Source organism: Alosa alosa, chromosome 1, assembly GCF_017589495.1.
Source record: "Alosa alosa isolate M-15738 ecotype Scorff River chromosome 1, AALO_Geno_1.1, whole genome shotgun sequence".
Classification (NCBI taxonomy): domain Eukaryota; kingdom Metazoa; phylum Chordata; class Actinopteri; order Clupeiformes; family Clupeidae; genus Alosa; species Alosa alosa.
In genome coordinates, this window is record NC_063189.1 from 14071373 (window position 1) to 14084841 (window position 13469).

General features: G+C 41.9%; 1 protein-coding gene and 1 long non-coding RNA gene across 4 annotated transcripts; both read right to left on the reverse strand.

The window, feature by feature from the left end:
* Window positions 1–80: 80 nt before the first annotated feature.
* LOC125298008 lies at window positions 81–1599 on the reverse strand. The gene is made up of 2 exons (XR_007194143.1): window positions 1554–1599; window positions 81–1417 (listed from the first exon to the last, which is right to left on the reverse strand). It is a non-coding gene; the product is annotated as an uncharacterized LOC125298008 (long non-coding RNA).
* A 477-nt stretch (window positions 1600–2076) lies between these two features.
* vps37c (VPS37C subunit of ESCRT-I) lies at window positions 2077–13420 on the reverse strand. Of its 3 annotated transcripts, none has more exons than XM_048248633.1 (5): window positions 13317–13420; window positions 11879–11987; window positions 8051–8222; window positions 3085–3167; window positions 2077–2900 (listed from the first exon to the last, which is right to left on the reverse strand). In XM_048248633.1, exons 1-5 carry the CDS (start codon window positions 13415–13417, stop codon window positions 2220–2222), a joined length of 1146 nt encoding a protein of 381 aa, XP_048104590.1. In that variant the 5' UTR covers window positions 13418–13420; the 3' UTR covers window positions 2077–2219. The 3 variants fall into 3 exon arrangements, with proteins under 3 accessions (XP_048104590.1, XP_048104608.1, XP_048104600.1); XM_048248651.1 differs by lacking the exon at window positions 13317–13420 and adding an exon at window positions 12884–13144; XM_048248643.1 differs by lacking the exon at window positions 13317–13420 and adding an exon at window positions 12561–13144.
* Window positions 13421–13469: the final 49 nt, after the last annotated feature.

Genomic DNA, 13469 nt, shown 5'->3' on the forward strand with positions numbered 1-13469 from the left:
TTACTAGGCTATGTGTGCATGTGTGTGCGCATTAGGGCGTGGACAACAAGAAGAACATGATAAACTCATCACACAGTCGCTTTTCTCATAAATCAACTTCAGTGTTTTATTACTCACACTCAAAAAAAGAACACTTTGAAACAGGCTACAGTCATCACCACCAAACCAATATATTCTTGTTTTTCTTTTTTTTAAATGATATTTGTCTTTGTTTTATCCCTAACGAGGCACATCTTTGTGCTTCTACGACAGCGACCCCATCCCCCTCCCCACCCTCGATCAGATCACGGGCCTCGGCACAGCTCCTTCCTGCCGGTGGCCAGGTGCCCGGGCTTCGCACCACCTGAGTCGTAATTACTGAGTCTGTTGGTTCATTAAAGCCAGTGGCAAGGTGGGCTTGATTGAAATGCCCACCAGTCCCGTGTTGATATCTTAGTTTTCTTCTCATTTTCTTCTTTTTTTTGTTTCTTTGTTGGTTTAGTCAAGGATTGCTTCAAAGTACAAAAATAAAAAGAGCTGGACACCTGCTCTGGGACTGGGTCAGAGCCGACTGGTGCGGGGAGCCTCAGCGCAGAGCTGGGTTGGGCTGAGGCGTGCTGGCTAGGCGGGCCAGTGGAGTGCCAGCCTGAGCTCAGTGGCCCGGCGATCGGCCTGCCTGTCTGTGATGGCGGTGAGTGAGTTGGTGCACTGCCATCAGGGGGGCCCTGGCGCCGAGGCTACGGAACACCCTCTCAGAGTGATGCATAGTGCCATGACGACCTTTCACTACGCACACCTGAACGTGCCGTTTAATACACTTTGTTTTGGTTTAGATCCCCCACCAACCCAACCGCTTATCCAGTAACTGATGATTTTAACCCCAAAACAGATCAGCACAACACCAGTTAATACAGCCTGTATCAACCAGGACTTTTACTCTTCTCTTCAAACGAAACTAAAATGTCTCAACTCTGCTGTCTTGACCATCGACAGTAACACACATCTGCATAGAGGAGAACTGGGGAGGTGCATTAGCTGACATGGGGGGGGGGGGGGGGCTCATGGTAGGGGTGTGCGATATATATTGTGCAGTATATATTGTCTACAATAATAACTCAAGTTTAGTATGTTAAATGTTCTCTCATTGACGCCCAGAATAAGGAAAAGGCTTAACGTGTTTTATTGTTTCAAAATAGCATTCATGTCACCAAATTTGCCTGACATCTCAAATGTGATAAGCACTATCTCTAATGAAAAAAGCTACTTATATGAGTTGTACATCAAAATATCAAGATATTTATTTTTCAATATCGCATACCCCTAGCACACGAGTGCTGGTTGCTGCATAATCAGAGGGGTGCTGCGTAGCCTCTTCACCCAACATTTTACACCCATCCTTAGGGCCCCATCTGTCGTTCCCTTCAGTGTGCTTTCGGTGCTAAAGAAGTAGAATAAGATATGTTATATACTTCCCTTGTTTAATGATTCCTGTTAGTAGTATTTTCATTTATCATACAAATCACATATATTCTCAAATGGTAGTGAACTTACAGAAATAAACTATGTCTTCTCACCATTGTCAAGCATTGATTTATGTTGTCAAGCAGTAGAGAGAGAGAGAGAGAGAGAGAGAGAGAGAGAGAGAGAGAGAGAGAGAGAGAGAGAGAGAGAGAGAGAGAGAGAGAGAGAGAGAGAGAGAGAGAGAGAGAGAGAGAGAGAGAGAGAGAGAGAGAGAGAGAGAGAGAGAGAGAGAGAGAGAGAGAGAGAGAGAGAGAGAGAGAGAGAGAGAGAGAGAGAGAGAGAGAGAGAGAGAGAGAGAGAGAGAGAGAGAGAGAGAGAGAGAGAGAGAGAGAGAGAGAGAGAGAGAGAGAGAGAGAGAGAGAGAGAGAGAGAGAGAGAGAGAGAGAGAGAGAGAGAGAGAGAGAGAGAGAGAGAGAGAGAGAGAGAGAGAGAGAGAGAGAGAGAGAGAGAGAGAGAGAGAGAGAGAGAGAGAGAGAGAGAGAGAGAGAGAGAGAGAGAGAGAGAGAGAGAGAGAGAGAGAGAGAGAGAGAGAGAGAGAGAGAGAGAGAGAGAGAGAGAGAGAGAGAGAGAGAGAGAGAGAGAGAGAGAGGAGAGAGAGAGAGAGAGAAAGAAGGAGAGTGAGAGAAACAAATGGATGAAAGAGACAGCATCATAGGCTGGGGAGTGACCGAAAGAGAGCCAGACAGAGGGAGAGGGGAAGGTGAGAGGGACAGAGGGACTCAGGAGTAGGACTGCGGCACCCTGAATCCAGACTGATAGACAGGCCTTCCCGCGTTTGGCTGGGAGGGCGGCAAGCTGGGCCCAGTGGGGTAGCTGTAGCCCGCTGGGTAGGGATACGCAGAAGGGTAGGGGGCTGGGCTGGGGCCAAACTGCCCAAAGGGAGGCCCGGGGAGGCCAGAGAAAGCTGGCTGGGTGGGGTAAGGGCAGGGCCCAGGGCCAAAGCTGGGCCGGGAGGCTGCATATCCTGCTGCCGGGGAGAAAGAGGACCCCGGGCTGGGGTAGGGTGGAAACTGAGCTGGGGGATTAGTGGGGCCTGCTGCGGCAGCGCTTGGGGGCTGGGATGGGGGAGACACGGGGAAGGGGCTGTAGGGCAGAGCCGAGCCGGAGGGATTCTGGGGGGAGTTTGAGAAGCTGCCGCTGGACTTGGCCACGCTCTGTGGCTGCGGCTGCGTCTGGCCTGGTTGCCAGGGCGAGGATGTCACCGCTGGATCCTGGTTGGCGCAGGGCGTTGTCGTCATGGCGGCCGCGTTGTCACCTGCCGCCTGGCTCTTTTGGCGTAAAATCTCCTGCAGCTTCTCTATCCGTACTCGTCTTTTGTGCGCAAGGGAGCGGAGGGAAAGGAAGCGATCCAGGAAAGAGTCCAGAGACAAAGAACCTTCCAGAAACTCTTCTGCTAGTGTCTGAAAGACATAAATAGAAAACAAAATGTCATAACCATACATACAATTCAGGGAGTAACTAACATATGCAGGCATGTAATGCCTATAAATGCTACTTTGGCACATTTACAAATTCATATTTACCCCCTTACTCTATTTCTACGACACTGTAGCTCAGTTTGATTATAGACAGACTCTCACTCACCTCAGACTCTGCCTCTGTGCTAGTGCCCTCTGCCTGAAGACGGGAGAACAGCATCTCCGGTGATACCTGCCCCATTACATTGTCTGTGAGAGGAGAGAACGGTCAGTATCCAGTTCAAACATCAACACACACACACACACACACACACACACACACACACACACACACACACACACACACACACACACACACACACACACACACACACACACACACACACACACACACACACACACACACACACACACACACAGAAGTACCCCATGCCAATCGTGAGATATGGTGAAGGGTATGTGATGATGTGGGGCTATTTTAATTCTAAAGGCCAAGGGAACTTTATCAGGATGCTGGATCAATGAAATTACTGGCCTTTAAAAAAGAAAATCTACCTGCCTCTATGGAAATTTAACATAAGGGTATGTATACTTCTGGCCCCTGTATTTTAAGGAAGAACATTTATTTCTTTACGATACATTATTCATTCACAAAGAAAATTGGTGTCCTTAAAGGTTGGATTTTTCCTATTTTTTTAAATTAAGGCATTAAAGGTTGTATCAGCGCTTGCGTGGTAACTTCACTTCTGTTGATGTTCAAACAAAACAGAGAGCTAGCTAGCAACTCCCTCCCCCTCCCTCCTGTGCAATTGAAACTCTCCTAATTGGTTATCTCATTGGTTATTTTGCCTTTGAGTGATTGCCAACACTTGTTGGTAGCAATTGTTTTTGTGTACAGATCTCGGAGCCTAGGCTGCCTACATAGACATGATTTTGACGGCCTGCTTATGGGGCAGGCAGCTAGCGGATCGTTAGGAAACATTAGATGAATGTGATCATTTATGTTTGAGCCTTTTTTTGTGCCTGAAATCACCAATACAAAAGATTATTTTTTTTATTCCTCTTTTTAGTCAACCTTAGCATGTGTATGTACAGGGTATCGTAACACCCCAATTATCACCACTTTTGTTTGGAAATTCTAAAACAACAATGTTTTTTAACACTTCACTTCATTTGCTAAATGAACCTTACATCTTTCAGTAGCCATAGGTGTGTAGATTTGAACAAAATCTGGTTTGGTTCTTAACGGGAGCATTTACTCCCTGAAATATCCGATTTTGTTTACCACGCTCAGAGTTATAGTGCTGGCCTGATGGTCGCCTATTTACGCCGTTTCAACGGCACAAACGGTTAGACCAAGAATTCTCGTCATGAAATTAAAATTCAACTGGAGCTCCAAGCGGATGTGTACACGCAGCCTTACAACACTGTTTACAGCTCTTCGAGTCACGGTAAAATGTAATTTTTGGTGCATTGCTAATTTAGATACACCTATGGTGTGGGTGCTTGCGTTTCTTTAGGAATCCACCGTTTTGGTTTGTATAGAAATGGATATTAAGTGACACATACACGCAAGACAGCGGAAATACGGGACCGACGGTAATGGGGGGAGTTCCGATATGTAAACTTATGAGCACAACTGTACATACATACATTCATACATACATACATACAAGTGCTGCTTGAAAGTATGTGAATCCCTTGAACAGTTGGGACATTTCTGTTTAATCAATTTTCTTTTGTTATCATCACCAGTTTTTAATGAACTGTCAGATGTGTACATTTTAGAGATGCACCGATATGGAATTTTAGGGCCGATAACGATAACCGATATTTATTGGTTTGTTGTGGCCGATACCGATACGATAACCAATAATATTACTCTTGAAAAAAATTGTGAAAAGTGATTTGGGGAAAGCATTTAATAAGCATAATTTTATTGCAGTAATTTTACCTACCACCAAATGATGGACAGAACTCATAATAGTCCTCAATACTACAGCAGTCAACATAACAGTAGCCTAGCCCTACAGTATGTGTGGCTCCTTTAAGTGAACCTGACATCAGTGAATTGCGAGTGAGTGGCTAGAGAGTATGAATCGTTTTCATTTAGGACTAAACACTCATAAACGGCTCAGCTGGGAATAAGCTACAGTATAGCGACCAAATCAGAGTTTGTGAGGGAAACTTAGGTTGCGGGTAACTGCGGGTAACTGAATAAAGCTGCAACTCCTCAGACTGTATCTTATGTCCGTCTACTCTGTTGCGCACAATCTGCTGCAGCAGAAATGAAAGGGGTTAGCCCCGAAGGTTTTAATAACTTATTATGATGACCTGTCTGGAACTGAAGCAGGAATGGTTAGCATTTCTAGGTAAAAATACAAAACCCAAGCTAAAGTAATGCAAATATAATACTAAAACACAACTTAGAACTAGGCCTACTTATGTACTCGTCCCCACTAATGAGTTTGTTTATTTGTTTCCCATGCCGTAAAGTGCAAACACATCAGCACAAGATGACTCTAGATAGGGCTGAGCTCCGCTCTGGTAAGGTTAAATGGCGGATCATTCACGAGAGGATTTTGAGATGCACAGATTCCCAAATGAACGCATATCCACAGATTTTGTTCGCGTGGTGAAATACATTCACACCGCTGACATTATATTGAGGAAAAAGTATAGCCAACCAAGCTCAAGTAGCTCATGGTAGCCAGACGGACCTTACGTAGGCCTAAATTAGGACTTAGGCGCAAATTATCGGCCAGAATTCTGTTATCGGACCGATAATAATATTTTCATTTTTTCACTTATCGGCCAATAATATATCGGCCGCTGATATATCGTGCATCCCTAGTACATTATCAAATGCATTGACTTGTTTAGAGGGGATTGCATGAGAAGCCACAAAAATCATGAAATTAATGTATGTACAAAAGTAAGTGAACCCCCAGCTGCATTGGTGAAGTCAAATAGGTAACTAATGTAAAACATATTTGGGTGCTGAAATTCAGTTGAATCAATTAAACATATCAAACATACTAACATCAAACATATTAATCAAACAGACTTCCTTTGGAAAGGGTTTGAACAGTCATGACTAAAAGAGAGAGGAAATCCACCAAACCACTGTAGTGCTAAGGCATCTGCCCTGCTCTCAAGAAACAACAAAACTGGCCCATTCAACTTTCAGAGGCCTTCTGGAAGTCCATTCTCTAGACAGGTGAGTCCAAAATAGAATTATCTGGTCACAATCCAAATTGTCCTGTTTGGAGGAAAGCCAACACTGTATACCAAGAAAAGACCCCCTCTCAACAGTGAAGCATGGTGTTGGAAATGTGGAGGTGCGAGGCTGTTTTTCTGCCTCTGGACCTGAATGACTCCATATCATCCAGAAAACTACAGTATGAATTCTCAGGCCTATCAACAAATTCTTGATCTGAACCTCATGTCAGTCAGGGAGATGAAGCTAGGGAGGAAATAGATTTTATAACAGGATAATGACCCTATAAGCATTCAAGTAAAATGACCAAGGAATGGCTTAAGATAAAGATAATTCATACCTTGGCCTAGTCAAAGTCCAGACCTCAATTCAATAGAATTTGTTTTGGCTAGATCTGAAGCGGGCAGTACATGCCAGTTGACCCTCCAACCTCTCAAGGAGTAGGCAAAAATCCGCGGAACCAGATATGAGACACTGGTTAATGGGTACAGAAGACATTTGGTTGAAGTAGTGCTTGCAAAGGGAGGTGCTACAAGAAATTAACTACATGGATTCACATACTTTTGCAAATGTCATATTTTGAATTTTTGTGAACTAAACCACTTTTTTATTTTTTTTTATAATAAAACTATATAGCTTTGTGTGTACATGATGTATGTGAGTAAAGTTATAATGTACAAATGTTATAATGTACAAAGTTATAATAAAACTATATAACTTTGTACATTAGATGATGTATGTGAGTATGTGAGGCATACCAGAACAGTGAAACCAATGAATGTACATTATCCTAGAAATCTAGACGCGCCCCTAGCAGGGCTAGTCTAGCAACTCTCCGTTGGCTTGTGAGCTCCAGAAATCGAAACTTAATCAGGCCAATGAAATCGTGTATAGAGTCGTTAGGTGGGCTTAACATAATGTATAAGTATAAGTATAAGTATATATACTTTTTTGATCCCGTGAGGTAAATTTGGTCTCTGCATTTAACCCAATCGGTGAATTAGTGAAACACACTGCACACAGTGAGGTGAAGCACACACTAATCCCGGGCGCAGTGAGCTGCCTGCTTTAACGGGCGGCGCTCAGGGAGCAGTGAGGGGTTAGGTGCCTTGCTCAAGGGCACTTCAGCCGCGGCCCACTGGTCGGGGCTCGAACCGGCAACCCTCCGGTTACAAGTCCAGAGTGCTAACCAGTGGGCCACGGCTGCCCTAATGATTGATGGCAGAGTTGTAACGGTTTGTCTTGAATTCCCTGCTATTTGAAAACAAATAAGACGGATGTTGCTGCTGGCGAACAGTGTGACACGAGTTAAGCTTTTATTAAGTTGGCAAACGTTTGAACTAGCCAACTAGCTCCGCTGGTGGGAAACGCATGGGACTTATAGCGCTGCCGCTGTCCTATTGCGTGCAGAGGGAATTTGAAAGACAACTGATTATCCCGCCCCTCGGACTGAGCACTACGAACGGTGAGTGCCCAGACTCTACATTTTAATGTGGGTCTGGCTCGTCAGGCTAAATGTACATACCAGAACAATGGAAATTCTTTAAGCTACACTGTCACAAGAAAAACAGGATTGTCTTGACTTCGCTCTTGCTAACTCATGGTGCACACTGTTTGTTAAATACTCCCCGTTGGAATGTTGATGTGTACTGTTGCTGTGATGGTTGGGGTGGGGAAAGAGGGTTGACAGAAAGAACTAGAGGCAGGGTGCTTCACTTGAGCTGTTAAACTGCGTTCACATGAGCACCAGTTCCACTCGCCCTTATTATTCCCTCCAGTGACAATTACCCTTAAGACTGAGGGCCAACTGAACATGCAAGAAGGCAGCTCTTAAGAAAGGTGTTTCCAAACTTCCTTTGTTTCTCAACCATTTCCCAACATATGCCTCTTCTCTCTCTAACCACTCGCTTACCTCTAAGAGCACACCGCTGCTTGTATCTGTCTTGCACTTCCTCCAGCTCTGAGTAACGTTCCACCAGGCGTTCCCTCTCTCGTTCTAGCCTCGGCTTCATGTCCAGGTTTCTCTCAGCCAGGCTACGGTTGGAGGCCAGGGCCATCTCCCGCTCCAGCTGGATGTTTTGAATCTGTAGAGAAGTAGATGAACACGAGTCAGACCTTACTTGGATGGTCTCCTATAGCACACCGTAGGTCTTCTACAGAACAGGCCTACCTTCTACAGATTACAAACAAACTATCTGTCAGCTAGTTCTGGGTATTGCCTGAAACCACACAATACGGAACACATCACGATACAGAGGCCACAATGTGATGCAGACCGCAATACATGTTGATTCTGAATAATGACCATGTCCAAAACAGAATTCATTCTGACAGTTAGTTCTAACTTCAGAATTCTATTCTGACAGCAAAGGCAAAGCCTTAAGGCACAACAGAATTGAGGCCCACAAAGATCTTAAAAGAAAAAAAAAATACTTCTAATGAATGGTTCTGCTTCAAATCTGACAGATATAAATTTTAATTTAAAACGTAAAATGAACTTTTCTGTTGTTTCTTAGGTATTTAGTTTTTTAGATGCTGTATCAATACAGCAACATCTGTATGTACACCTATTGATACAGCAGTACATCACTATACATCATATTGATATTTCCAGCACAGCCCTACTGTGGCGACACTGTTGTGGCATTCACAATTTATGGTTAAGGGTTTGGTGACGTTCAGCAAAAACAACAATTTTAAAGACTGAATTTGAATTTCAACAAACCATCTGTAAAGTCTCTGTAAGCAGACTATTCAAGAAATGTGTTGGCAAAAGTCAAATAAAACTGGCCGGCACGTATTAGTTCCAATGCAGTTGGAATGGTGGATTTTCATGTTAGCACCTTATATCACCTTCAGTTACCCCACGTCTTGTTTTGAAATTGTTATTTCCCTATGTGGCTTTACAGCGAGCCCTTGATGATCAGGGATAACATGATGCGCCCAGCCTGACAGTAAAATGCGTCTTTGTATGGAAACTTTAAAGCTTGTGTTATGTAAATTGTAAACTAGGTCACATGCATGGAGATAGATACCTCAACTATCTAGTTGGGGATATTATGCAACTGAGCAAACAACTGATTTAGGTTATGTCCTCTGCGCAACATTACCGAAAAATAATCATATACACTACCATTAGAAGGTTTGGAATAGCAGAGCAATTTTCATGTTTTTGAAAGGAAATCATGCCTGTTTTTCTTTTCAAATAAGCTAGACAGGGTCAGAAGCACACTGTAGAATGTATCATTAGAAATCCCTTTTGGAATTATGCTTGTACGACTAAAGAAACTGGTCTTCTTCTGAGCATCAAAACTTATAAAATGAATTATATTGGTCACATCCCATGTCAAATCAGATAAGACTGCAGCAGCAGCACCACTGACAGATTTAGTTAAAACCTTGTAATGAGTGATATTGAGGGTAGTACTGGTGCAATTGTGATGTGATCGCATCACAATGTGACCATTTTCTTCTGGAAATGCAACCTGTTATTGCACTAAGTGGACACTGAAATTGAATTACCATACATTAAGGCATTTCCTATATGTACTGTGCATTTTTGGGTTCAATGCAGTCATGCTTTGTTTTGCTCTTACTATTTTCATATCCATAAATAGCATAAAAAATGAATGAAAATAGCAACTAGAAGAAATGTTTAATTGGAAATAATTATTGATACAGTATAGTTGCTAACAAAATGGGTTCATTTCTAAATTGAGGTGTTTGGATCACAGAGAAGAAGCTTGGTCAGGCATAGAACCAATAAAAAAGATGCCAGAGCATTGCTTGACACTTTCTGCCTGGTTCAGATTACACTATTTCAGCTTGATTTTGCCACTATTTTGTCATTGGCGACAAACTTCCAGCGTTAGGCCCAAATATGAAGGTCAGGAAAGACAATTTTAAGAAAGGCCATAATTTCCTTTTAACATGCCATATCCCTGTGGACAGCACTTGAATGGAGCCAAATTTACTCTATGCAAAATGTATAGCGAAGACCAGTCAAGCTGTGCTGCTTCAAAATTTGTCATTTCTGAAAATGAAAAATTCTCTGATGAAAGCATATGATCAATCACAGTGTTTCTTGAAATACTGTGATTGATCATATGCTTTCAGTACTTGTAACGTTGATAATATCCTGACTATATCACTGATTCATTTCACACATTATTTGATTGATAAAATTGATGTCTGTAAAAGTCAATTATCGAATGCAATGCATTATAATTACATGCAATGTATAGTTTATACAAACTATTTAAACGTTTTTTACTGTCCGTTATTAACTTATATTTGGCCAAACTGCCACAAACAACAAAGTATACTCGCTTTTTCTGGAACACATCTTCAATGGGCTACCTCGTTTTGCATTGCATTCGATAATCGACTTATACAGATTTTCCTTCGAGAGGAGCTGGTATACATGTAGGGGGACAGTTGTTAAGTGTTATTAACAGTCTTCTGTAATAAACTCTGGGTTCACTAACTACGATTTGGGGCTATAGTCTATACCGGGGCAAGCTCTGTAGTGGTTGATCAACAAACAATACTGTCTCCACAGCTTATTTGATGTGTTTTAATGCAGAAAAAGACCTCATCAAAGACCTCATCAACATTTAAACACAACTGAGGCAGTTCACTGCAAAGGACCACAATGTAGACACAGACAGCAACCAGGGCGCCCAGTAGACAAGCCATGTTACTGTAATTTTTGTTAAATTATAATGTTTTCTGATTATTTATTATTATTATTATTATCTTATTATTTATTATTATTTTACAGCTATTATACTCTCAAAATGCATGATGTTAGAAGCTATCTCTGGCAGAGATTAACTTTTTTTTGCTCATAGCATTGATGCTACAGAGGATGATAGTTTTGTAGCACAATCCACAAAATCTCTAGCATCAGTATGTAGTTACAAACACCACATCTGTAGGCTACACTCTAGAAAACATTTCAAATAGTTTTTATAGCACATGCTATATATATATATATATATATATATATATATATATATGTATTATACTGCCCTGTTTGGGCAAGAATATCTTGAGAAATATTATTCCTAGACTGACCAAACTTTGTAGGATGGAAGACAAACATGTTCTCAGCATGACTTGGCCATTAGAAGTATGTACTGCATGCCCATTGATTCTATATAAAGCCCTTGATTTGGGAACAAAGTGCAAAATGAGTGATACTGTGATACTGATACAGTGATAGCTCTTTAGTGTACAAAATGCCAGTGTTGCACCATGTTTCATTCATAGATCAATATACTTAGTTAATTACATTGTATGCCTCTGCTTTTTCATTCTTGTCCCTGGGGTAAAACAGTGATTTTGACTAGTGATTTATCTATGGTACAAAATTGGCACTTTGTACACTAAATTAAATGCACACATACTTCCACATACATTTATTAATATCAAAGGCTAAAAAATATGAAGACATAGGATTTTAACAGACATATTTTATAAGCCTTGGTTTAAGGACCCATTCATGGTGTAGCATGGAACAAAATATGTGATGGTGCAGCACCCAACTTATCTGAGTTTGACACTTAATGACCCTGGATTTAATAAATTATAACAGTCTGCTTGGTTTGGTGGTCTGCATGGACTGAAGTCTGACACAATTGCTGGATACACAAACAATGAGGCCACATTGACACTGTTATCGGCTATTTGTGATTTTCTTTCACTCGCAGGGTGTCCGAAGAAATAAATAACCCACCTCATCTGATTCCAGTGCCATCGACTCCACCCGTTCCGAGTTGTCCAGCAAATCCTGCAACTCGGATTGGCTGAGGTCCTGAAGCTTATCCATTAATTTGCCAGAAGAACTGTGGTAAAAAGCGAAGTGAGCAGTAGGGTTTACATTCCAAATGCTGACACAGAGAGCGGCACAACAACTAAGGCAACATGCGGTGTCTATAACAATCAGACTGTTCAGAAATACCACTAATCCTACAAATATCATGTGATAGACCGGAGTTTCAGTCACTGCAGTAGGCCTAGATTCCGATCATGATCATAACATACCACTGACAAGTCAAATTAAGTATCAACCACTCTAAAGTGAAAACACTGGACTAAGACAACCTCCGCTTTCTATGCGTCCATTGTTTTAAATAGCTAAACTGGTATACTACGTGTAAGGAGCCAAGCTAATGTGAAGTTTGCGAACCCCCAGATAACGTTTAAGCAAGTTTAGTAAACCAATTGCTATTGACAGGCTACTGACTAACGTTATAGCTAGGTAACGTTAACATTAATTCACTCTTAACCTACTGTAGTATGTCGACAATCGTAAATGCAAGGGGTAGTATACCTTTTCGGATCGAAACTGCAGGCTAGAATGACACATGCGTATATTTTTCTAAACAAAATTGTAATGCAACGTTAACATTACTTACTTGCTGCTAGCAAATCAAATATATTGTGGCATGGAACACATTGACGGGCATCCAACTTAATTGGAGGTGGATGACGTAAAATAAACACGGAAGCACTGACCTCAATTTCAAAACAAAAACATATATAACGTTATCGATAATGTCGGAGATGTCCACCGTGACGTAAATTTTACCAATGGTTGACAACTAGAATCTAATCTGGTCTGATCTATCTCGATTTTGACGGGAGCTACCTAGCTAGCAAGCTAATAACAGCCAGTGAGCTAACTAGCAAGCTTACTGGCTAAACCGAAAACGATATAATTACAACGAAAGGCACTTGCTTGCGTGAGCGTTAGCTACAGCTAACTTCAGGAAAGCCCACCGCTCGAGCTCAGTATTCCACAAGGGTCAACATCTGTCTGCCGTCCAATATAATTCGAAATGGAGAACCAAGTTATATCCACATGGGAGTATAGACTGAGAACCCACAAAAACAATGCTAGAAATGTTATGATGATTGAGAGGTTTCTTTTTCATCAGGGAAAGTTTTACTTCGGACTGACATAAACCAGCGCCATGTTTGGTCTCAACCATCAGACAACACAGAGGGGTGGTATAACCAATTAATCTATTACTTTACCCCATACATGATTAAAAAGGCATGGGACGTCATATGTTATTTCTAATCTAATGAGTAATTACTGTTGTCTTGAACTGTAGCATGACATACGTCTACTCGACAAATACGTTCATCAATATCTAAAATAACGTTACCCGTTGTGTAGTGAATGGTGTATCCGTGTTATCAGCTGACTCGAAGGGAAACCCCGACGTGACGGGAATATTCCATCTGAGAAATGCCAGCAGGGAGGCATTGCAACCAGAGACAAATTATTATGTCAACGGCTAGTGTTGTTTTCCTGTGGA

Coding starts and splice junctions, on each gene's coding strand:
- vps37c (XM_048248633.1), bottom strand. CDS start 13,417: ATGCCTCCCTGCTGGCATTTCTCAGATGGAATATTCCCGTCACGTCGG. Junction 8,223..11,878: donor TGGCACTGGAATCAGATGAG/GTGGGTTATTTA, acceptor ACTTCTCTACAG/ATTCAAAACATCCAGCTGGA. Junction 3,168..8,050: donor GCAGCGGTGTGCTCTTAGAG/GTAAGCGAGTGG, acceptor CTCCTCTCACAG/ACAATGTAATGGGGCAGGTA.